Source organism: Urocampus carinirostris, chromosome 1 (genome assembly GCF_059441175.1).
Source record: "Urocampus carinirostris isolate Australia breed hairy pipefish chromosome 1, RoL_Ucar_1.0, whole genome shotgun sequence".
Classification (NCBI taxonomy): domain Eukaryota; kingdom Metazoa; phylum Chordata; class Actinopteri; order Syngnathiformes; family Syngnathidae; genus Urocampus; species Urocampus carinirostris.
The window spans coordinates 58,340,971-58,363,373 of NC_142349.1; the positions used below are offsets into that span (position 1 = coordinate 58,340,971).

Here is a 22,403-nt window from a genome sequence, read left to right on the forward strand (position 1 = left end):
AGTTGCTCAATAAGCATCTTCTTTATTTTGTCTTTCTCCTCAGGTGATTGAAGAAGAGGAGGCGAATGTAAGATCAGAAATGTTAGTACAAGAGGTCCACCAGGAGGCCCTGCAGAGACAGTTCCTCAGCCGGGCCAAGCTGCTGTCAGCCGCTGTGGAGATGGTTGAAAAGGCCCAGGAAAATGGTGGCGCCATGGTGGTGGAGGGAACGCCAGGGCAGGGCAAGACTGTCTTCATGGTAAAGCTACTCCAGGGTTCACCAACCTTATTTTTTTTTTAAGTGATTTTTTTTACTGATTTACTGATGAATTCTTAAAGTAACTACTTATTGTGTTATTACTCTGTTGTTACTGTGTTCCTTATTATGTTATTACCAAGTTGTAAATCTCAGTTAAAATAGGTTGGGAATCATTTTTTTTCTTGGAAGTCACAATGACCCGTCAATGATTATCTACTTTCATAAGCACCATGTTACTCAGGTATTCTTAGGTAGTATTCTTTTTATTTTTTTAATTTACTTATTTATTATGTATTCTAAATAAGTAACATTCCTATAAGTCCTCTTTCTAGTACAGTGGGGCTTGATGGGTCCTTACTGTTGTTTGCTTATCCACCAAATAGCAATTCAGAGTACCCACCCTTCTTGGAGTCCTTGGAGGGTGTGCTTGAGAGCGTGCCCCCTGGGGACTCCCTCGTACTGCTGTGGTACTTCCACGCTCATGTGGGCAATGACAGTGAGACCTGAAGAGGCGTGATTGGGAAGAGTGTCCCCCCTGACCTAAACCCGAGTGGTTTAGCGTCATTGGACTATTGTGCCCATCATGGCTTGTCCATAACGAACACCATGTTCAAACACAATGGTGCCCATATGTTCACTTGGCACCTGGAAAATCTAGGCAGCAGTTCGATGATTGACATTTCATCTGACCTGCGGCCGCATGTTTTGGACTCTGGGGTGAATAGAAGGACGGAGCTGTCAACTGACCACCTACTGGTGGCGAGTGTGCTCCTATGGTGGGGAAGATGCTGGTCCGACCCGGCAGATCCAAGCGTGTTATGAGGTTCTGTTCGGAACAGCCAGCAGAATCTCCTGTCAGAAAGAGTTTCAATACACACCTCTGGCTAATCCTTGCCCATGTCTCGAGGTAAGCGGGGTACATTGAGTCAGAGTGGACTATGTTCTGTACCTTCATCATTGAGGCGGCTGATCAAAGCTGTGGCCGTAAGCTAGTCGGTGTCTGCCCTGGCGACAACCCTTAGACTCGTTGGTGGTCACCAGCGTGAAGGGATGCTGTCAAGCTGAAGAATGAGTCTTATCGGGCCTTTCTGGCCTGTGGGACTCTCAAAGCAGCTGGCAGGTATCGGCATCAGCAGTTGCTGAGGCAACAACTTGGGCATGGGAGGAGTTTGCCAAAGCCATGGAAGGTGAATTCTGAACGGCTTTTAAGGAAATTCTGGTCCACAACCCAGCCTCTCAGTGGGGGGAAAGCGGTGTGCCATCAACACTGTATATATTGGAAATGGGGTCCTGCTGACATCAACCGGGGACATTGTGAACTGGTGGGCAGAATACTTTAAAGACCACCTCAACACGTCTTCCTCTGAGGAAGCAGAACCAGGCGACTATGAGGTTGGCTTTCATATCTTAGGGGTTGAAGTCATTAATGTGGTCAAAAAGCTCATTGGTGGCAAGGCCCCAGGGGTTAATGAGATCCGTCCGGAGTTCATTAAGGCTCTGAATGTTATGGGCGTGTCATAGTTGAAACACCTCTGTAACATCGCATGGCCATCAGGGACAGTACCTCTGGAATGGCAGACCGGAGAATGTGTCACAACTACAGGGGTATCTCACTTCTCAGCCTTCCTGGTAAGGTCTATTTGGGAGTACTGGAGAGAAGTCGAATCTCAGATTCAAGAGGAGCATTGTGGTTTTTGTCTGGGCCGTGTAACAGTGGATCAGATCCACACATTCTGCAGGTTCCTCGAGGGTGCATGGGAGTTTGCCCATCTGGTCTACATGTCTTTTGTGGACTTCGAGAAGGCATTCGACCGCTTTCCTCGGGAATCCCTTGGGGGGTGCTCCGGAAGAATGCAGTACCGCACAGTGTTATCCAGGCTGTGCGGTCCATCCCTGTACACCCAGTGCCAGAGTTTGGTCCGCATTGCCGGCAGTAAGTCTGATTCGTTTCCAGTGGGAGTTTGACTCCGTCTGGGCTGCCCTTTGTCACAGATACTGTTCATAATACTACAGAACACTGCTATATTCAAATCAGAGAATTAGCGAGACTGTGAAAAGTGAAACACATTAAAATGAGGCTTTACTGCTATGTTTTGATCAAATCCAATCTATATTTTTTACATTCACTTCTGTAAAGGCCGCATTAGCCGAGGCACTTAGAAGCGGCGCGAAGTCCAAGAAAAAGCTGGCATGCGATGTCATTTCATATTCGACAAGCGCCAGCCAATCATCTCGTGATTTGACCAACCTGCTAAGATGTCTTGTTTGCTGCTTGAGGCAGCTGAAAGACAAAGACCTTCCTCTTCCAGTTTCTAACAAGTAGGTTCACATCATGCATGTTTGGATGTGTGTATTCGTGGAGGTAAATGTAAATGATTTTAAACTATTTTAAAGCGATTTGCTGTCAGAATTTCATGACACTCTGAGGGACACGAAGAGGAGCAAGCCTCTTGTGCTACTGGTGGACGGGTTGGATCTTGTGCTCGACCTCAGGGATCAGCTCAGTTTTGTTTGGAAACTGCAGAATATTCCACAGGTTTGTCAGCAAACATCTTTAACATTTTTTTCTGTGAAGGAATCAGTACTCCCTCTTCAAGAAAAAAATATATTTTCTAAACGATTACAGGACTCTCAGAAAATTAGAAATTTATCAAGTTCTTTAATTTTTCATAAAGTCTAGATTCATTACAGATCAACCGAAATCTTGTAAGCCTTTTCAAGTCAAGTCACAATTATTTGTATAGTCCTTAATCACAGAGAATCTCAATGGGCTGCAGAGGCCCTCAATTATGGATAACTATCGGTTTAATGATAGTTGACTTGAAAGCTGCCCAAAAGATAGGAAAAAGATATTTAAAACTGTAGGTCCTAATATCCCCAAAACCTCTTTCACCAGGAAGCGGGTCAGGCAACTGTGTAAAACCATCAAAGTGCAGATCACTAAAACTGAAAAAAATCATTCGACAGCCAACGTCCTGATCGTCTACTATCACATCAAAATCAGAGTCCCACAACGATTATCTCAATTTTATTCCCAGGAATTTTGATATTTTTATTTAAAAACACCATAAAGTCATAAGCTGAATAGGTAGAGCTCTTTATCATTTAAATATTTTTGTAGAGTTAAAATCGGGCATAGAATGTCAATCATTAATTCGTGCCGGGTCAGGCCAGGCTTCTCTTTCGCATAATTATTTTTTTAACCATCCACTCGTCATTGGTTGTATGTTTCCTTTTCTTTTTTTCTTTGGGGAGGATCTGCGGCGCGAAATCCGCGCAGGATGCATGATGTTTGGCGCTTGCGCTGCTTGCTGAATGCGCTACTGTGGCGCATATGCTGCTCGGCAGCGCTGTTAGACATGTAGATGCATGCGTGGGTTGGGTTAGGGCAAGGGGAATATTTGGACCTGGCCTAGATTACCCCTACTCCTCACAAATACAAAAAGGGAATTTTGTCTTGCTTTAGGCTCGGTCCCTCAAATAAAGTCTATCGATCGAAAAAATAAAGAACTTCACATATCACAATATTCTAGTTTTCTGAGAGAGTCCTGTATATAAGGTTCCTACTTTGTCGAAATTCACAAATCACATCATAAAGATTTATGTTGAACATTGACAACATATTTTTTCCAAGAACACGTCTTTTTAAGAGAGAAAAAAGTTTCTTAGAAAACAACTCTGTAATGTTTTCAATGTTCTTAATGTTTTATATGTATTTTATGAATGGTAGCATTTTGAGAAAAAAAATTGGAAGACAGATTTTTCCCATAAGTTCCTCCTTATGGAAGATCATGGTACTTGCTGCAGAATTGCTTCCAAAACAATGTCAAATTAAAAGCGAAGTCAAACATTTTCTATACCAATGACAAAAGCTTTATGAAGCTACTTATGGATCATTGAACATATTTTTTGTATTCTAACAAATACATAGCTTTTATATAAGAGGAAATGCTGCTACTCTACCAACTACAAATTCATTTTTTTTCAATCTCCCCAATAGATTCCAAATGTCTAAATCCCAAGCTTTAAATCTTGGCAATAGGTTGTATGCTGTCTGAAAAGTAATCAAATGACCAGACTTTTTCAGCGATAATACCCGTTTTTTTCCTAAAACCAAAAACGCATTTCAATCAAAAATATCATAACAGCTAAAATCTAATTTTGTATATAAAAGCAACTCAATTATTATCCAATCAAGAGTTCCTGTTGAGAGCATTTTTATTTTGTTGCCATAATGTTCTTTCATACAACATTACCTCTCACTGAAGACAGTTGCTACAATTAACAATTTATTTTCATATAATTCTCAGTTTTTTTTTTGCTTTGTCAGGGCATTTGTGTGGTTACAAGTATCACCTCCACTTCTCCATTGTTGCACGTACTGTCGAAAAATAAATCCACATTGCTCTTCACCCTGCCGCAACTTACCGTGATTGAGCGAAAAGAAATTGTTCAAAAGGAACTGGATGCCATCGGGAAGAAACTCAGTGATGCCGCTTTCAACAATCAGGTTTGTCCTCTCCCACAATGTTGTTTCCCTATACATACTTTCTTTTTTTTTTGTGTGTGGTACAGCTGCAGACACTGATCATGAAAAAAGATGGAGCGTCTCCCCTATACCTGCACATGGCCTGTGAAGACCTGAGGAACTTTGCTTCGTTTGATAAGGTTTCATTGCTCATGTTTTTTTAAAAATATAGTTGACGCCCAGAAAACAACTTTAATCCATCCTGAGGTGGGGATATCAAGGTAAAATACACGGGATAGAAACCTATGGTAATGCAAAAATAATGTGTTCCGAACCCTTGCTACCCCGGATTAAAAAAAAATAGTTCTACTTATGTGTAATGTAAATTTATGTGGTTAATTAACATTATAAATAAATTAAAATGGATTTCATATACTTTTTTGTGACCTGGCTTGAGTTTGTACATTGGAATTTGTGAGTTGATCCAGAGAAGGGAAGAGACAGCAGATTCAAATAAAAACTGGTTTTAAACTTCCACTTGTAAGGATTTTCATGTGACTCTGTAGCTATAAACACCTTCTTATTTTTGACAATTGACCAGATCATTGATTAGTTACAGCCATATTCCTTAGTGTTTGTAACGATTCATGGGCCTTCTTCGTGTTTTTTTTTAAATAGCAAGCAAAAACTCGTATTGGAATATTTTTATATGTAATTTCTCACACACTTCTGATTTAACCTGATAACAAAAAAATCTATTTCTATTTATAAATACAGTATAACAACTTTTTTTGTTTTAGTTGAATGAGAGCCTACAAGCTTTGCCCCAATCCATCAATCTACTGGCCCAATACTGCCTGAAGAGACTCTGTTCGGACCACAGAGACATGCCGGGACTCCACATGGCTTTGGCAGCACTCACCATCAGCACTGCTGGTATTATGACGTACCGCCGAGATTCTTTGTAAACATGGCTTGATTTGACTTTGTCTTCATGCTGCCAACCTTTATCTGCTTTCCATGTTCAGGTCTGAGGGAGCGTGATCTGTACTCACTGTTGTGTGTTTGCAACGACCTTAAATCGCTCAAAGAACGGGTTACATGGCAGGAAGTGCTGCCAATGTGTAGGAGCTCCAAAGGACGTGTTCCAATGGTGGCGTTCACCAACATTGTGCAGAGCTTGCGAAGGTGAAATTGCAATTAGTTTGTGTATAATCTATAATATTTAATATTATATATTAATAATAATATATTAATATTATTATATATTAATATTATAATATTTAATTATATATATATATATATATATATATATATATATATATATATATATATTTGCAGTCTGGTGAGTTCATCCTATAGCAGCAATGTCAATGACATGCTGGTTCTGTCCAACCCGGATGTCAAGCAGGCCTTTGAAGATGTCCTTTTGCCCTCAGAAGACCACAAAAAAAGAGCTCACCTTGTCTTAGCGGGTAACAAACGAAAAAAGGAATTGGCTAGATTTTAAAGTGTCTTTATCCAGGATGTTCCCCTCTGCAGGTCACCTGTGGGTGCTTTCTGATGCTCAGGGTGATGATACTTTTCTCCACGGAGAAGTGGAAGCTGTCCAGCAGCTTTCAGCGAGTCTGGTTTGTTATCATCTCGACAAGCATTAACAATTTTTTTTCAGATAAGGATTCTGATTAGGATCATTTTCTTCACCTGATTAGATACAGAGTCAAGAGCTGGAGGCCTTGCGTTTTCTACTCTCCAGCTATAATTTTCTTTATGCTAATGTACGCAACAATCTGCTTCACCACCTGCTTGACGTCTACAACGAGCACGGTGAGTCGTCAGTGGGTACCTTTACATGCTGGCAATGATCTGAGTGAAGAGGAAAGATTGATCGTATTTTGATCATCCAAAACCATGTAACACATACAATAATTTGATTAAGGTCTTAGTCTGATTGCAAGTATTCTGTTTTCTAGGGTTTAGTTAGTTATTTCATTTTCTGATTGTACACCTTCGGTTAATCGAGTCCCAGTTTTCTTTGTCCAGGATATTTTTATGCTGCAAACTTGTAAGCACTGGCACGAATGATACCCGCAAACTGCGGCTTGAAACCCCATGGGTTTTGTTTTACTTCTCCGGGACAGTTCAGTCATATTTTCTCCCCCAAGGTGAAAGTGCTATAGTTCATATATAGCGAATGCTACAGTTGCAGTAATCGATAAATAGTGTCCAAAGTTGCATCCGTCCATCGATAGTCATTGTGTATGATCCTGGATCGCCACGTACAAGCACATCTTGTAAACACATGAAACGCAGCAATCAAGCTCACTTAAAGCGCAAAGGAAACAAGCACGGTACTGCATTCATTTTGGTAAGTGACATGAATGAAATCATCTTTTAGTCAATATCAAAAAGTTACATGCGCAAACAACATCTATTTACGTACTGATGTAGCTTCCACGTTGATCTTCTGATTAGAATACCTGCAAAGGCCATGTATACAGAATCATTTGTGATTCATGACACGGCTAATCTCGTTGCGGACAATGTTTCACTATGTTGTTATCATTGACAAAGAAGACATTTCAAGTCAAGGTAAACGATGGATTCAGATTGCTTCAGAAATCCAATATACCGTTTCCAGTTGGATTTTTCGCTGCATGTAAATGGGGTTGGTGTCCAACACTTAAACGATATGATTTGGTACTAACACTTAATTTTTCAATTTTTGTAGACAAGACATCGCCTGAGTTGACTAGCAATCAGCGAGACGCCATAGCCGACTGCCAAGCTTTCCTCAAGCGCCACTGCGCAGTGCTCTCCGACTGGCCTGCGCTTTTTGTCCAACAAGCCCTCAACGAACCACATGGAAGCCCTGCCCACACCTGGGCCCGAGGTCTTCTAAGTAGCTCAAAAGTGCAAGCTATGGAGTGGCTCAACAATGACAAGCAATCCTCAATCGATAACAGGTAAATACTCTCAATATTAAAATGTGGTACGTTGTTAGATAATATTTGGAGAGATTTGAGTTTAACCTGCAATTTCACTTCGAAATGGGTTAAATGTAATTTAAGTACTTCTGTCAATAAATCATTTCACACATAAAATCATAATTTAATCAGAGTCATCTAAAAAAACTGACACTGATCAATTTGGTCTTGCCAGTTCTCAAGATATCTGTTTACAATGTACAGTACGTGAGACATTTTGTTCAAGACTTTGATCGTCGTGTAGTATATGTTGCAGCCAGCTGGTGTCCACCTTCTCGTCTGAGCCTACTTGCTTGGCTGTGGACTGCAACGGAGAGATGGTGGTCGGGACCGGCCAAGGAACTTTGCATTTCTTCAATGCAATCACAGGCCAGGTACTGTATTGAGACAACTATAATCCATTCAGTTGCAAATGGCACTTACTAGCTTCAAACAAGAACATTTACATCTGAGTGACTTCATTCACACCAATTCAGTATCATTTAGATCCATTTAACTTATTCACAAATATTTGCACGAAAGTGGATGTATAATCAAGTTAGCACAGTAGACCCTGGGGATAGGACAATCCGTTCTGAAGTGGGGATCGCAAAGTGAAACTGCTGTATAGTGGGGGATAGAGACCTGTTGTAATTAGCCAATACCTTCTGAGTCCCAGATAAAACTGTTAAGATGATATATAATAAGTACTACATATATATGTCATCCATGTGTATGTGATTGAATATTATGATAAATGAATATGCATGTAAAGTAAAGAAAGGAACATTTCATACCTTTGATGTGATGTGATTTTAACTGCCGCAATGGAGTAGCAGGTGGACACAGTTTGGGTAAGGGGTTAGACGGCGACAGCTGAATAAATTTAAAACTTCTAGTTGTCATTCCCCTTTTAAGAATCATTGCTTTGATTGCCTCCTTATTTTTAATAATAGTTGTAATCATTGATTAGTGACAGCCATACAATTTAGCTAGGGTAGAGTTTTGTGTGCCCTCTTCGCATTTTCTGATAATTGAAAGCTTAGTTTCCGTGGTTACAATGTTTTTGCTTCTCCTTTCAGCATCTCTGCAATCTTCGGGACCCATAACAAATACAGTGCGAAAAATACAAAAGTGTTTCGCTGACTTACAAAGTCTTTACAAAGCACACGAAATTCCGAACTGAATGAAACTGAGAGGTAGATCAGCATAAGCATATAGGCATTCTCATGATGCCATGACGCAAACTAATGGGAGAGGAGCATTTTATATGATGTTGACCAATAGAACACCGGGATCTTGAGACGTAACTTGCACATAACCTGTTGTTGGTGTCATACAGTGGGGAAAATGCCATAAAGAGGGCCGAATTTTTTTTTTTATTATCCTAAACCTTAAAATAAAAATGTTGTAAAGCAGGGATTCTGCATTCCGAGGTTCTATTGTAATTCGGAATCTTTTTTTCCATTGGATTTATGATTTATTAAAACCCTACTTTCTGTGTTACCCGCGGACAGGAAGTGAAGTCGTTGGTAAGCAGCTGCGATGGCATTTCCAGCTGCGTCCTCCTCAAGGACGGACACCTTGCCACGACTTCTTTCGACGGCCAAATAGAAATATGGGATGCGGCCAACGGGTGCCGGTAAGTATCCTCACCTGTGCTGACACACAATCCAATAACATCATTGATAAATGTTTACGGTTTTGGTCACGATTGGCAGGACGTCACTTATTAAGGGTCATACTAACGCCATAACGGCCTGCGTTATTACCACGGACAGGAAGCATATGGCTACCGCGTCTCTGGATTTCACTCTCAAAGTGAGCTCTTTGCAATTACCTTGAAAAACGTCTTACAATGCTGTCATTGACTGAGGAACCTGTCAGGTTTGGTCTTCAGCCAAAAGTCAGGAAGTAGCAGCCCTGCCCAGTGACAGCCCTCTGAACTGCGTCACATTTGACCCAGAGGATCGCATGCTGGCTGCTGGGCGCTGGGACGGGAAGATCATGTTGTGGAAGTGGCTCCAGGATAACACTCAAATGGTGAATTATTACCTAATCCAGTAATGCTTGGATATGACCATACAATAGACTATCGGGATACAACATTAATTGTTGCTGCTAAATGTCATTGCATTTATTTTGATTGCGCTATTGTTACGACGCACTATTCTTTTTCATTGCATTATCATCATAACTTAAGCCAGTTTTCTAAGCACTACGTTGTTAATATTCTTTTGCCTACTTATTCTGTTGGTCTTTTAACTTTTCAAGGTCTTTATTACATGTTTACCCTGTAGTTCCCTTGTTTATATATATATATTACACAGTTTTGTGCAAACGTATATATTATAACAGTTTCATTTAGCAACAAAAAACGAAAAAAAATAATAAGTTGCAAGATATGTTTTCACAGTTTTGTGCATTCGTTTAGGGTGGTGAGGTTAAGGTAACCTAAGGTAATTAGCTAATGCCTTTTCAAACTCCCAGTACTCTGGATAAAAACATTAAAATAATATAGTATAGAGTAAATACTACTCATGTGTAATCTACGTTTAGATGATTCCATAACATTTTAAACAAATACACATGCAAAGAAAGAAAGACATTTCATTCACCTTTTGGTTTGACTTGACTTGAGCTGGTTGAGTGGAGTAGTGGATGGATGCAGATGAATGATGAGACAGCTAACTAAAGATACAACTTGTTTTAAAACTTCCGCTTGCAAGGATTGTCACACTTTTATAAGACTTTGTTTCATATTTTTAATTATTGTTACAATCGTCGCCAGGTTATGGCTGTATTTGTTAGCCAGAGTAAGCATATATATAGCAAATACAGCCTACCTTTCGCAGTTTGCTATGCTAGTATATAGAAAATTATGAAATGTGCGTTTTCTAGAAAAAAATAATAATAAAAAAATCAAGCAATGCTCATTTTTGTCCCTACAATGGTGATTTATTTTTTATTTTTATGACATATTAGTGTTATCTGCTGGACATTTGCAGTAACAGCAGGTTTGGTGTGCTGTTTTTTTTTTTTGTTTTTTTTTAAAGAACCACTTTCGACTTAGTGGCATTTTTAAATGCTCTTACCAAAATATTTAATATCTATTTAATATTGGCATCTTCATAATAACAGAACAGCATCTTATATGTCGTGACCAATTGCAGACAGGCATCTTTCAGACATATGACACATGTACTCGCACATTCCTTTGCACTAACACCGCATATTTGAATTTTGTACGTCTATGGTCATGCCAAATAGTTTAGTGTTAATGTCATACAGTAGAAAAAATGCCGTAAGGAGGGGTCTAATGAAATGTGTCAATGTTGTATTCCAACAGTGGTTGTGCGGCCACAGCCACTCAGTACGCAGCCTGTCGTTTTCGCCGTCATCCACGCTGTGCTCTGGCTCAATATCTGGGGAAGTGCGTGTGTGGTCTGTGGAGACCTCCACTTGCGTGGGATGCTTCCAGGCACACATGGGTGCTGCTGACGCCCTGATCTTCCTGGACCAGGGCCGCTTGCTGTTGACTGCAGGCTCGGATCACATGGTGTGTGCATCAAAATTCAATGTTGTGTAGAGTTAGTATTTGTTGCAATAAATTCACTTAATGTCTCTTTATTTAATAGCTCCAGCTGTGGTCGGGAGGACTTGGACGCTCAGTTGGAACGTTAAAAAGACAATTTGTAAGTTATTTGTTTGTGTGTGTGTGTGTGTGTGTGTGTGTGTGTGTGTGTGTGTGTGTGTGTGTGTGTGTGTGTGTGTGTGTGTGTGTGTGTGTGTGTGTGTGTGTATATATATATATATATATATATATATATATATATAAATAAAAATTAATAATAATGAAAAATATTAAATTAAAATTAGAAATTACAAAATTTGAAAATATTTAATTAGAATTAGTAATTGCATCATTTTACAAAATTTTAAAACAAAAAGAAATGCATGAATACGCTAAGCATCACGGGCATAAACGCAAACTGATTGGCCAGCACTCGCTGAATACTCGACTCCCCGTTGGCCCATTCACTACAGTAGCCCAAGCTTCTCCCGATGCCCATCAGTCCACGCTTATCTCGTATACAGTACGCTTCTTGCCATATATCGCGGTTAGTTAGTCTTTGTCTCGCGGTGATTTTTTAAGTGTAAAAGTTTTATGAAGCCCTTCGTGATGCCTCCCAAACGCTCTTGATCCCTTGGTGCATCTAGTGAACGGAAGAAAAAGCAAAAGATGTTAACAATTAACGAAAAAGTGAGTTTATTTATTTATTGCGGGTGGTCTCGGTCCCCATTTACCGCGATAACCGAGACTTCACTGTATATATATATATATATATATATATATATGTATATATATAAATAGAGAGAGAGAGCGAGCATATCCATCCATCCATACATTTTCTGCAGCGCTTATCCTCAGTAGGGTCACATGAGTGCTGGTGCCCATCCCAGCCATCTTCGGGCAGTGCGCAGGGGACACTGAACTGGTTGCCAGCCAGTCGCAGGGCACACGGAGACTTGCTCACTCACACCTAGGGAAAATTCGGACTGGCCAACATGCATTTTTTTGGAATGTGGAAGGAAACCGGATTGCCTGGAAGAAACCCATGCAAGCACGGGGAGAACTTGCAAACTCCACACAGGAATGCTGGTTGCTTGATTCAAACCTATGACCTTAGAACTGTGCCACAGATGTGCTTAAAACTCAGCCACTGTGCCATCCTCAGTTTGAAACATCTGTCCATTTTCTGCACCGATTATCCTCAGTAGGATCTCATAGGTGCTGGAGCCAGCCCATCTAAGGTATCTTCAGGCACTAGGCAGGGGACACCCTGAACTGGCTGCCAGCCAATCACAGGGCACACAGAGACAGACAACTCACTCACTCATACCTAGGGACAATTTGGACTGGCGAATTAACATGACATGCATGTTTTTGGAAGGTGGAAGGAAACTGCACAGAAAGGCTGGTTGCTGGTTTCGAAACCATAATCTAAGAATTGTGCTGTGGACGCGTTAAACACTCAGCTGCCCTGCCGCCCCATATTTATACATACATATATATATATTATAAATAGCAGTTCAGCACAGACTGGATAATTTTCACAAAGGTTGTCGTCTAGGTATTTTTTGTAACTGTGGTGGGAATTCATATGTTGTGTTACTCACTGGTTTACAATCTACTACTGACTGAATTTCCAATTGAACCCTTACAATAAAAGATCTATTTCAATTTATTTTATATGCTTGGTTTAGGCTGAGCAGGAGCCTCCTCTCAAGAAAAGCAAAGGCAGCACCTCAAATGAGGAGGGCGTTCTTTGCACCACCGTCATCGGGGACTTAGCTGCTGTTGGTTACCATGGCGATGGCTTCAAGCTGTTCTCCCTCAGCTCCGGTGGGTGTTATTTGCCACAACTTATTAAAGACTGTCATTAGACGTGTGCTAGTGTTTGAGTTTTTACAGTATTCGAAAACACAATACAAAATTCTTAAAATACTAAACACCAGAGGTAACCAACCTTTTTGAAGCTGAGAGCTACTTTTTGTCACTGACTCACATGAAGGGCTACTAAATTGATATGCATTTCTAAAACAAGAAGTTATCTTATTATTGTCTTAGTTCCAAATCATATTATTAGAAGTAGGGTTAAAGTAGGTTCATTCATAATATAAATCCCGAGTTGCGTACATGTGTGTGTTTTCGTATGTGGCTTCCAGGCCCCAAATTGGCCGAACCGATTTTTGTGAAAATTGACACAGTTGTACTTTTCTCAGAGTGTCTTGGCTAGGTTTCTTGTCAAGGCACTCCCAATAAATACCAACAAAATCTATAAACATCTGCGTGAAGAAACAGCTCTGGAGCAGCATGCAGCCATGCGACTTCTTGGCACTCCCTCGTGGCAATGCCGGGCCATTGTGCTTGTATTGACTAATAGTAAACTTTCAATATAATGTGCAACTAGGATGATAAATCTCAGTCTCTTCTGCACTTTTTTTAATATTATACACTCAAAGATTGTGTGTGATTGCACAGAGTCCTCAAAGGCAAAACCAAATTTGTCTAGAATAGAGAATTTAAGGACGTTCACAAATATTATTTATCTTATACTGTAATTCCGATTTCTTAAAAATTATATGTGGTTTTATTAGTTCGCTAGGTCATAAAATGGTTAAGCCATTGTTTATCTAAATTGGATTAATCCCACAGGGAAAATTACAAATTTGGTTGTAATAGATGGGCAGACAAGCTAACTTGAATGTAAATTTCAGGTCGTATCTGACAGCTTCACAATTTGAAAATTAGACCTTAGCCTTGATAGATGGATGTACATTAGACCCCTCAAAATACGGCTCTCCCAACCTGCGATGTTTTTACATTATAATGTGGGATCACCTCGTGACGGCATATTCCCAAATAATTATATAAAATCAACAAAAAGTTGTTTTGCTTGCAAACTTTGTTTGTCCGTATGACTGCAAGTAGTGTACCTTACATGTCCCTAAGGTGCATGTCTTCTATTGAATGGTGTTCTATAGTGTAAGATGCTGGTCTGCTATTGGTTACGTCATGGTATCAGGAAGCTGCCAACATGCTAGCTTCATAATGACTTAGCAAGTTGGCGATACTGTATTTATTAGCTAAAGCTTGCAGGAATGGCAATGCTGCTAAAGGGGGAAGTGAAACGTGATAACCATGGATTATCCAGAAATTTGAATATGGCACACCGATTTCTTCCGTTGCTAAATTTAATGGCCATAACCAATTTACCATTATTCGTATGTACAATTGTAATGTTTTTACATAAGTATCCGGAACGTACTAGCTAATTACAATAGATTTCTACCCCTTGCCATCCAACAACTTCACCTTAGGTTCCCCACAAAATTAATGTTGTAACTCTGGGGCTACTAAACTAATTCTCATTAGAAAAAATTACTGACAAGCATGACCTGATTTTAGACGGCCCCTGAATGTCAACAAAGATATGGTTTATACTTTTTAAAAATGGCTAATCGAGTACAGTGCTTATAATTGGATTTGGTTTTATCTATAACTCGGCAGGTGAAATGATTTGGGACTCTGGCCTCTCCCACATGAGCGTTTCCTCCCTGTTGTGGGTATGCACGGATGCCTCGACTACCGACACATCACCGCTGCTGTTGTCCGCGGGAGATGACAAAAGGCTGAGGCTGTGGCAGAGGAAACTCGGGGAGGACGGACAGTTGAAAGGCCTGCAGATGACAGACTTGCTTGGCATGCAGCTGGGCATCATCCAGGCCATGGTGCACAATAACAATTATCTGGCAGCCGCTTCGGGTGAGGAATGACTGAAAAAGTGTGTTTGGTCCTGAATAGACTCACCAAAAAAATACCTTATTTTCTGCAGCTATAAGGCAAACACCCCCGCCACACTCACCTACCCAATTAAGTCTTTAGTCGTATGTTTTTCATACATGAAGCTAGAGGTAAGATCAGGCCTAAAAGATCCAACCCAGTCCCCTGGTATTGAAGCCCAAACCAGCCGGCGCCCAACAAATAAACTTGATTTGAGGGACCGAGCCCGAAACAAACCAAATTTTTATATTTTAATCGTGAGGATATTTTGCATTATTTGTAAGAAGGAACAGGGCTTCTCTCTTGCTAATTTTTTTATAAAAATTATTCACCCCTCATTGTTCTTAGTTTATTTTTATCTGAGGAGCATCCCCGGAATGGATTTTATGGACTGACACCCGGTGGGCCCGACGAGCGTGCAGACACGCCGAGCTTGGCGCGGGGATGCAAGCTGCTTCGCGCAAAAGGAGGGATGGAATCCATCGCGTTGATCCTCATCAAAGAAAAATTAATCGAATGAAGAACACATTCGGATATTTTTTTTTAAAAGTCAGCGAGAGAGAAACCTAGCCCAAACCGGAACTAATGATTGACATTTTAGGCCTGACCTGACCAGAATATCAGGCTCAAGATCTAACCTCTGCATAAGACGCACCGGACTATAAGGCGCATGAAATTGACTTGACAGTAAGAGCTGATACTTTTACGGCATAAAATAGTGCAATGGCGAATCAGTCACTAAGTATCACTAATTAAAATCGCTAAACAGTGTGTTCGCAATGGGAATTGAACCCAGATCGCAGCAGTGAGGGCGCTGACATTTTACCATTAGACCACATGCAGTGGTGCAGATGACAGTCTCTTTATCTCTTCACCTGTGCATTATAACCTTCTTATACATAATAAAATGTATACGTACGTAAAAGAGTTAGTATTGTATTATGTTGAAAGACTTCCTGTTTTCTGTTTGTGTCTTTCACAACTGTATTGATGCACAGGTGTAGAAGTAGACAGACTGTTTAACCTATGAGAATGTACTATGCAAATCAGTGTTTCTGGCACTGTGAGTAAAAATAGTGTGATAACATATAATGCCCATTCTCTCGTCATCTTTACCAATGGAGGTCCAGTGGTAAAGGGTTGGCGCCCTCACCACCACGACCAGGTTTTTAAATCCTGTTGCATACGATGTATTACAATTTTGCCCAGCGATCATTTGGTCAATCATTGTTCAAAGACTGACGATTACCGTAAAATCCACGCACCTATAAATACTGTGTGCATTTCCAATATAATCCACCGTATTCTGAAAAAATTGGGCCAATTTGGGTTTTTTAAGACACCTTAGAGAACGGAAATTATGGTCAATTTCAAGAAAATATATTTTCCCTCCTATTAGATACTACAAATGGCTTCTGATTAACAGATGACTGCTCTATATTCCTGTGGCTGCTGAGTGAGCTGACCGAGTCCAATTCAGCGCCCCCTCCTGTCCTGCTCAGGGGCCACAATGGGGGCGTTACCTGCCTGGCTTTCAGCCCCGATGGAGGACGGTTGCTATCTGGTGGAAAAGACAAAGTATGATTAAGGGATTTAATTTCAAACCTTAATATGATCTAAGTTGGGGATGTAAAATTGCCATATGATGGGTGATAGAAAGCTATTGTAATTAGCTTACAATACGTGTTCCAATAATGTTAAGATTGTATGTAAATAGTAAACATAGGTAAAAAAAATACTATATAGTAAACACTAATTATACGAAATATATATGTTTATTTTATTAAATAATATTATAGATAATAATACATGTAAAGATCAACCTTTTATTTACCTTTGGTTTGATGTGACCTAAGCTGGTACAGTGGAGTTAATGGATGAATGGAGAAGGATGAGGAAATGCTCAAAAACTTTGAAACAGATTTTAAAACTTCCATTTGGAAGGATTTCAGTGCCCTTAATAAATGTCCTTGCTTTAATTGCAAAGTTCAGGTGGTAGAATGGTTATGGCTGAATTCCTTAGCAAGGGTAACAATGTGTTTGTGCCTTCTTCATATTTTTCAATAACTGTAAGCTTTGATTCCATGATTATAATCTTCTTGCATATACCCTTTAGTATCAATGCAAGTCTTGCAATGCATAGCTAAAAAATACAGTGAAAAGAAGTACAATTTTTTTATTTAACTTACTCACAAAACTTTAAGGGGCACACAAGATTTTGAACCGTACAAAGAGAAAGAGCATTGTTGAAGGAAGTTTAACCAATAACACATCGGCATTTCTTGACGAAGTGACACCAGCTAATAGCACAGCAGCATCATTTCTTTGTTTCCTTTTTTTTCGTGGAGTAAAGTTCAGTTTTCTTGTTTTGATTTTGAATATCTCTTGCCTTTATGGAAAAAAATGGAACAGGGGTGGGCTCTTAAAAGCTTCGTCTTCAGCCTACTCCCTTTGGGTACATCCATTTTTTGCGCCGCTTATCCTCACTACGGTCCTTTGGGTACATGTTCATGTAATAGTGCGTTGTACAGCTGTTTGTCTTTTGTTATTTAATGATTGAGGCTCTTTTTGTGCTGTGCCTAAATAAAAAGCCACTAACAAACAATTTACTATGGTATTCTCAGACTAGTGTGGGATCGCACATTTTACCATTATTAATTCAATATACTGTTGTGTACAGTAAAAGGGTTTGTAATAATTGCTAGCAAATAATCCTTGCGAACATAAATATATTGAGAATACAGATAAATAAAACCCAAAAGCGTCAGAAAAGTAATCAGATTATAAATTCGTAATACAATGTAAAAGTCATAACAAAGCTCACTAGCAATTTAGCTATCTAGTTACATACGTACAATATTTATATATTAGAGAAAATGCGGTAACAAGGGGCTGAAAAAAACATCGTTTACCACAAGATAAAGTGAAAACGTTGCAAGGTGTGTCACAATTTCTCAGGAGTTTACTGTATTTTTACCTATGCATCCATTTGAATACATATTGAATAATCCTTATATTATTATTGATCTTATATCACTCTGTGTGTTTTGCAGGCATTGATGGTCTGGGATATGACTTTGACGCCTCCTGGTCTTTCCAAAATGCTCCCCGCCTTCCACAGAGACTGGATCACAGGCTGCGTTTGGACTTCAGACTGTGTGGTGGGCCTTCCCTTCTCACCTTGAAATTATTTTAACTAATTTAAGTTCATGCTGAGTTAAATGGTGTGCCTTGATTTCATTGTTGTTAACTGATTGTTGCTAATTCACAGATAAGCTCATCAAATGATGGCAGACTTTGCATATGGGATGTGGAGGCTGGTCTGAGCCTACGAGAAATTACCTGGACAAATCCTCTAACTTCTGTCTCCTTCTTGGTAAGGCTCTTTCAATATTTTATCTTTATGCAAGCATCTCATTTTTCTCACGTGCAATTTTCAGGGCCCTTATGTGACGGCCGGATCTGCCGACGGCAACCTGCACGTGTGGAAGTGGGAGACCAGCGTGGATATCTGTCACATTCCAGCCCACCAAGGACGGATCCACACATGCTCCGTTATCACTGACGCCAGTAAAGATCAAGCGAAGATTGTTTTTAGGGTGTTTTTTTTTTTAATTGGATTATTTCCTTTTAGATAAGGACAAAGAAAGGATGCTCGAAGATCTCACTATTTTAACCGCCGCCCAAGATGGGATCATACATGTCTGGAAGCCTTTACAGGTGTAGTATCTAATCTTGTTTTCATTTAAGCAAAACAGTGTTCCCTCAGCATATTATTGATCCATCTTGATCCAGGGCTGTGCACGCCCCCCTTCCCCTTCTTTTGAGGCCTCCGCGTTTTGGTGCAGGGGGTCGCAGCTGCTGTGGAGAGCAGGAGAAAGTTAAGGAGGAGGGGTGTGACTGCCTTTTAAGTTCGTGTTGACGCCCTTGAAATTTTGTTTTTCATTTGGTTGATTGACAATAGGATAAATTCATCTTGGACATGGTTCCTACTTGGCAGAAATTCACTTCATACTGGAACAGAATAAAGACAAAATACTGTATTCAATAATCCATTCTTTAGGGGATAATAATCGGTAAAAATAATACACTAGGGCTAAGCTTGTTTGTTTTTTTCTCACCAGAATAACATACTTTTTTCCTGCACAGCTTAGAAAACCCATCACAATAAAAATGTATATTATTCAAATATAAAAAACAAATCATAAATGTAAAATTCTGCAAAAAAATCATTTTTTGATTAAAATCTATTTTGTTTGATGTATTTTTTGGCCTCACTTTATTTTGTTTATTTTATTTTCAACTCCAAAGCAATTTGATGACTCACCTAGCATAACAAATAACTTGAGCCAAATGACCCTCTTATGTGTTTTGATGCACAGGTGGAACACTTCAGCACTTTCCAGGGTCACAGCGATGCAATTCGCAGCGTCATTCTCAAAGGAAACGTCCCAGAGTTCCTCACCGTGTCAAAGGATTGCTCCTTGCGAAGCTGGATGTGGGAGACAGGTAATGTAGCATTCTTTCACACTTTATAAAAACGTTTGTTTTAGTTTAATGATTTACTTTAATCCTCCCTTTTCGTGTTTGCGTACCCGTAAGAAAAACGAGTATGTATTCCATTTGGAGGATCCCTTAATTAGTTTACCTCTGTGGTTTCATTTTGATTGCTTTTTCCACTGTGGCATTTTCACTCTCATAAGTCAGTCATTTGTCTTTGTCGTATGTCAATTGATGCAATAAGATAAAAATTTAAGGGCAAAACCTGAAATTGTGAAACATTTGGCCCAAAACAATACATTGGAAAAAAAAAACTCATTTTGCACTTACTTGCTAAAAAAGGTGGAATATAAATGATAACTGTCAAACATATTACTGCGCGCTAAATTTAAGTATTTAATTCATTACATTGTTATTAAAACAACAAATAAGGCATTTAAGTTCTTTTAAAAAAGTAATATCCTGTAAGGCCAGAGTTATACAGAAGAAACAAATACTTTGAGGGTTTAAAAATTCAAATAAAACAACCAAGTCAATTGGGCTGCCTATAATGAAAAATGAATAGCTTGTAGCCGTTACATTGCACAAACTCGCGCTCTCCTTTTCAAGCACATTTTCTGGGGCATTTTAGCTTTTAAGTGATGGTTAATGGTGACAAGAAAACAGGAGTAGATGGGAATTGGTGATGATTGTTAGATAAACGCCCCAATACAACTATCAAGCCGCACTAACATATTCGCTTAAGTAAAATAATAATAGTAATTCAAATTCTTCCTGTACAAAGCTTAGCCTCAGCCAATCAGATTTTCGGGACGAATGGGCTGAATGTTAAACACAATATATGTGCTTGGAAATTAAAACGGCTCAACTGTGGAAATTTAGCTCTGTAGTGTTAGCCACTGTTTGGCTAGTGGCCAACAAAGTGGAAGCTAAAGGATAGACAAACTTTGCGTTTTGACAGTGTCCTCAATCTCCTCCTTTCTCATGTGCAAAATGAAAAATAATCAACCGCTCTGTGCTCTGACTCGCTGCTGAGTGAAAGCCAGGTTTACACGGTTAGCCTTACCAAAGACGTGATGTTAACACATTGTTTTGGAGGCTTTGTCGTTCACTGACTCGCCCTCGCGTGAAAGCCAGCTTTAAACGGCTCACCTCACCTTAGACGTAGCATCATCATTACTTGTTTTCGTTTACTTTTTTGTTTTTCTGTTAAAACTAAAAATGCTAGTTTGCGGCAGGGTTTTTTTCTAAAACCTGGTGCATCCCAACGGAATATAATTTCATGCCTAACTTGAATATTGGAAATCTTTATAGACACGCCCCCCAGCCTGCGAGGCTCTGTCACCGCTCTATGCTTTGCCGAATGGAACATTCACATGCTGCTTGTCGGTTATGAGTCTGGTCTGCTGGAATTGTGGCAGCATAGCAGAGTTGTTGTACGCATGCAGGCAAGTAAATGTTGTTGGCCACTGGACGAAGTTGAACTCTTTCCCAAAATCTTGCTTTTGTTGTTTTCAGGTTTCAGAGAGCAAGCTCGTAGCCATTTGTTCAATGCCCAACAGCTGCTTTGCTGTCAGCTGCTTGGGCTCGTCGGTCGATGTGTGGAAACTAGCGCAGAATCAGGAACGCAGCTCAGCCAGGTAAGAACAAATATTACCTTCAAAAATATTCGTTTCACTATTTAAGTTGAATGGTAGGGCCTGAGCATCAATCTTGCCATGAGGACTTACCAATTTTTCCTTGGATTTTTTATTTTCTGAAGCAATTTTGTTATTTTTGGGGGACTAAACAAACACAAGCTTATGTCATTTAACATACCAAAATCTACATAGACTATTTTCTGAATTTTCGTGGTTAAACCAATAAGCAGGTTAGCGCCTTACATGGCTGCAAGGAAATGTGGAGCACGTTGTAAAGCGCTTTGAGAAGTCATCGACTTGAAAAGCGCTATATAAAATGCAGATCATTTCATTTCATTTCATTTCAAACCATCTCCTGACTACCTGTGTTCATTTATCTTCGGAAAACAGAAGAACATTAGATTATAGCATAACACAGTAATTTCCTTGTGGGATATTTTATATAGCATTATTTTAGGAATTTAATAAATGTCTCCTACTGGCTAAAAAGAAATATTGTTTTCTTTGTTAGTTTCTTTTTTTTATTGTTAAATGTATTGTTTTTTTCCCCAAAAATCAAGTTATAAAGTGCTATAACCATGATGAAATAGAACCCTTTGTAAAATAGGGCCCTTTATAGGTAATTTAATTTGTTTACTTATCAAGGTAGGAATTTTTTATTGTGTGATTAGGTGCTCATCTTTATTCACTCCAACAGATATATTGCACAATGATGACTTTTGTGCCCACTGTTTTCTACTGCTAAATACAAACCACTTTTATATCTATAACCCAGAACATGCCTTTTAAGGACATTATTCTTTTCAGCCTTGTCAAGGTGACATCATACAAAGCGACGGACCAAGTGATGCACCTGGCATATTGCTCCATTCTAATTGGCGTTTCCAATTCCGGAATTATTATTACCCTCAACTGCGACGATGACAAGAAGGACTGCATGAAAGTCCACAGGTAATCAGCAACATTCTTTAAGATGGTCTTATTTTGTGATTTTATACTACATTAGACCCCTGGGATATTAAATCCGTTCTGGTGTCGGGATTGCAAAGTGAAATTGTCACATGGCAGGGAGTCGGAAGCTATCGTAGGTATTTAATACATTTCAACCCCCAATTCCTCTGGTAAAAACATTAAAATAACAAAATATTATACAGTAAGTATGTCACATGAGCTGGTACAGTGGAGTTAGTGAGTGGATGCACACAGAGGGGAACGGGTGCATTCAAATTCAAAGTGATTTTAC

The 22,403-nt window shown here is 39.5% G+C and overlaps 1 protein-coding gene across 1 annotated transcript in view; it reads left to right on the forward strand.

The window, feature by feature from the left end:
• Positions 1-22,403, forward strand: part of tep1 (telomerase-associated protein 1) — a 50,801-nt gene that overhangs the window by 24,565 nt on the left and 3,833 nt on the right. The window contains exons 23-50 of the mRNA XM_088346598.1: positions 44-238; positions 2,376-2,557; positions 2,633-2,774; positions 4,569-4,748; positions 4,814-4,906; positions 5,507-5,642; positions 5,735-5,894; positions 6,048-6,181; positions 6,249-6,337; positions 6,419-6,533; positions 7,438-7,672; positions 7,950-8,067; positions 9,190-9,314; positions 9,394-9,493; positions 9,560-9,715; positions 11,022-11,231; positions 11,311-11,367; positions 12,941-13,079; positions 14,748-15,002; positions 16,447-16,598; positions 18,074-18,181; positions 18,292-18,396; positions 18,461-18,590; positions 18,655-18,740; positions 19,403-19,529; positions 20,835-20,968; positions 21,039-21,160; positions 21,968-22,111. Of these exons, the coding sequence (XP_088202724.1) occupies positions 44-238; positions 2,376-2,557; positions 2,633-2,774; positions 4,569-4,748; positions 4,814-4,906; positions 5,507-5,642; positions 5,735-5,894; positions 6,048-6,181; positions 6,249-6,337; positions 6,419-6,533; positions 7,438-7,672; positions 7,950-8,067; positions 9,190-9,314; positions 9,394-9,493; positions 9,560-9,715; positions 11,022-11,231; positions 11,311-11,367; positions 12,941-13,079; positions 14,748-15,002; positions 16,447-16,598; positions 18,074-18,181; positions 18,292-18,396; positions 18,461-18,590; positions 18,655-18,740; positions 19,403-19,529; positions 20,835-20,968; positions 21,039-21,160; positions 21,968-22,111 (3,929 nt within the window). The remainder of the gene's footprint in view (positions 1-43; positions 239-2,375; positions 2,558-2,632; positions 2,775-4,568; positions 4,749-4,813; positions 4,907-5,506; positions 5,643-5,734; positions 5,895-6,047; positions 6,182-6,248; positions 6,338-6,418; positions 6,534-7,437; positions 7,673-7,949; positions 8,068-9,189; positions 9,315-9,393; positions 9,494-9,559; positions 9,716-11,021; positions 11,232-11,310; positions 11,368-12,940; positions 13,080-14,747; positions 15,003-16,446; positions 16,599-18,073; positions 18,182-18,291; positions 18,397-18,460; positions 18,591-18,654; positions 18,741-19,402; positions 19,530-20,834; positions 20,969-21,038; positions 21,161-21,967; positions 22,112-22,403) is intronic.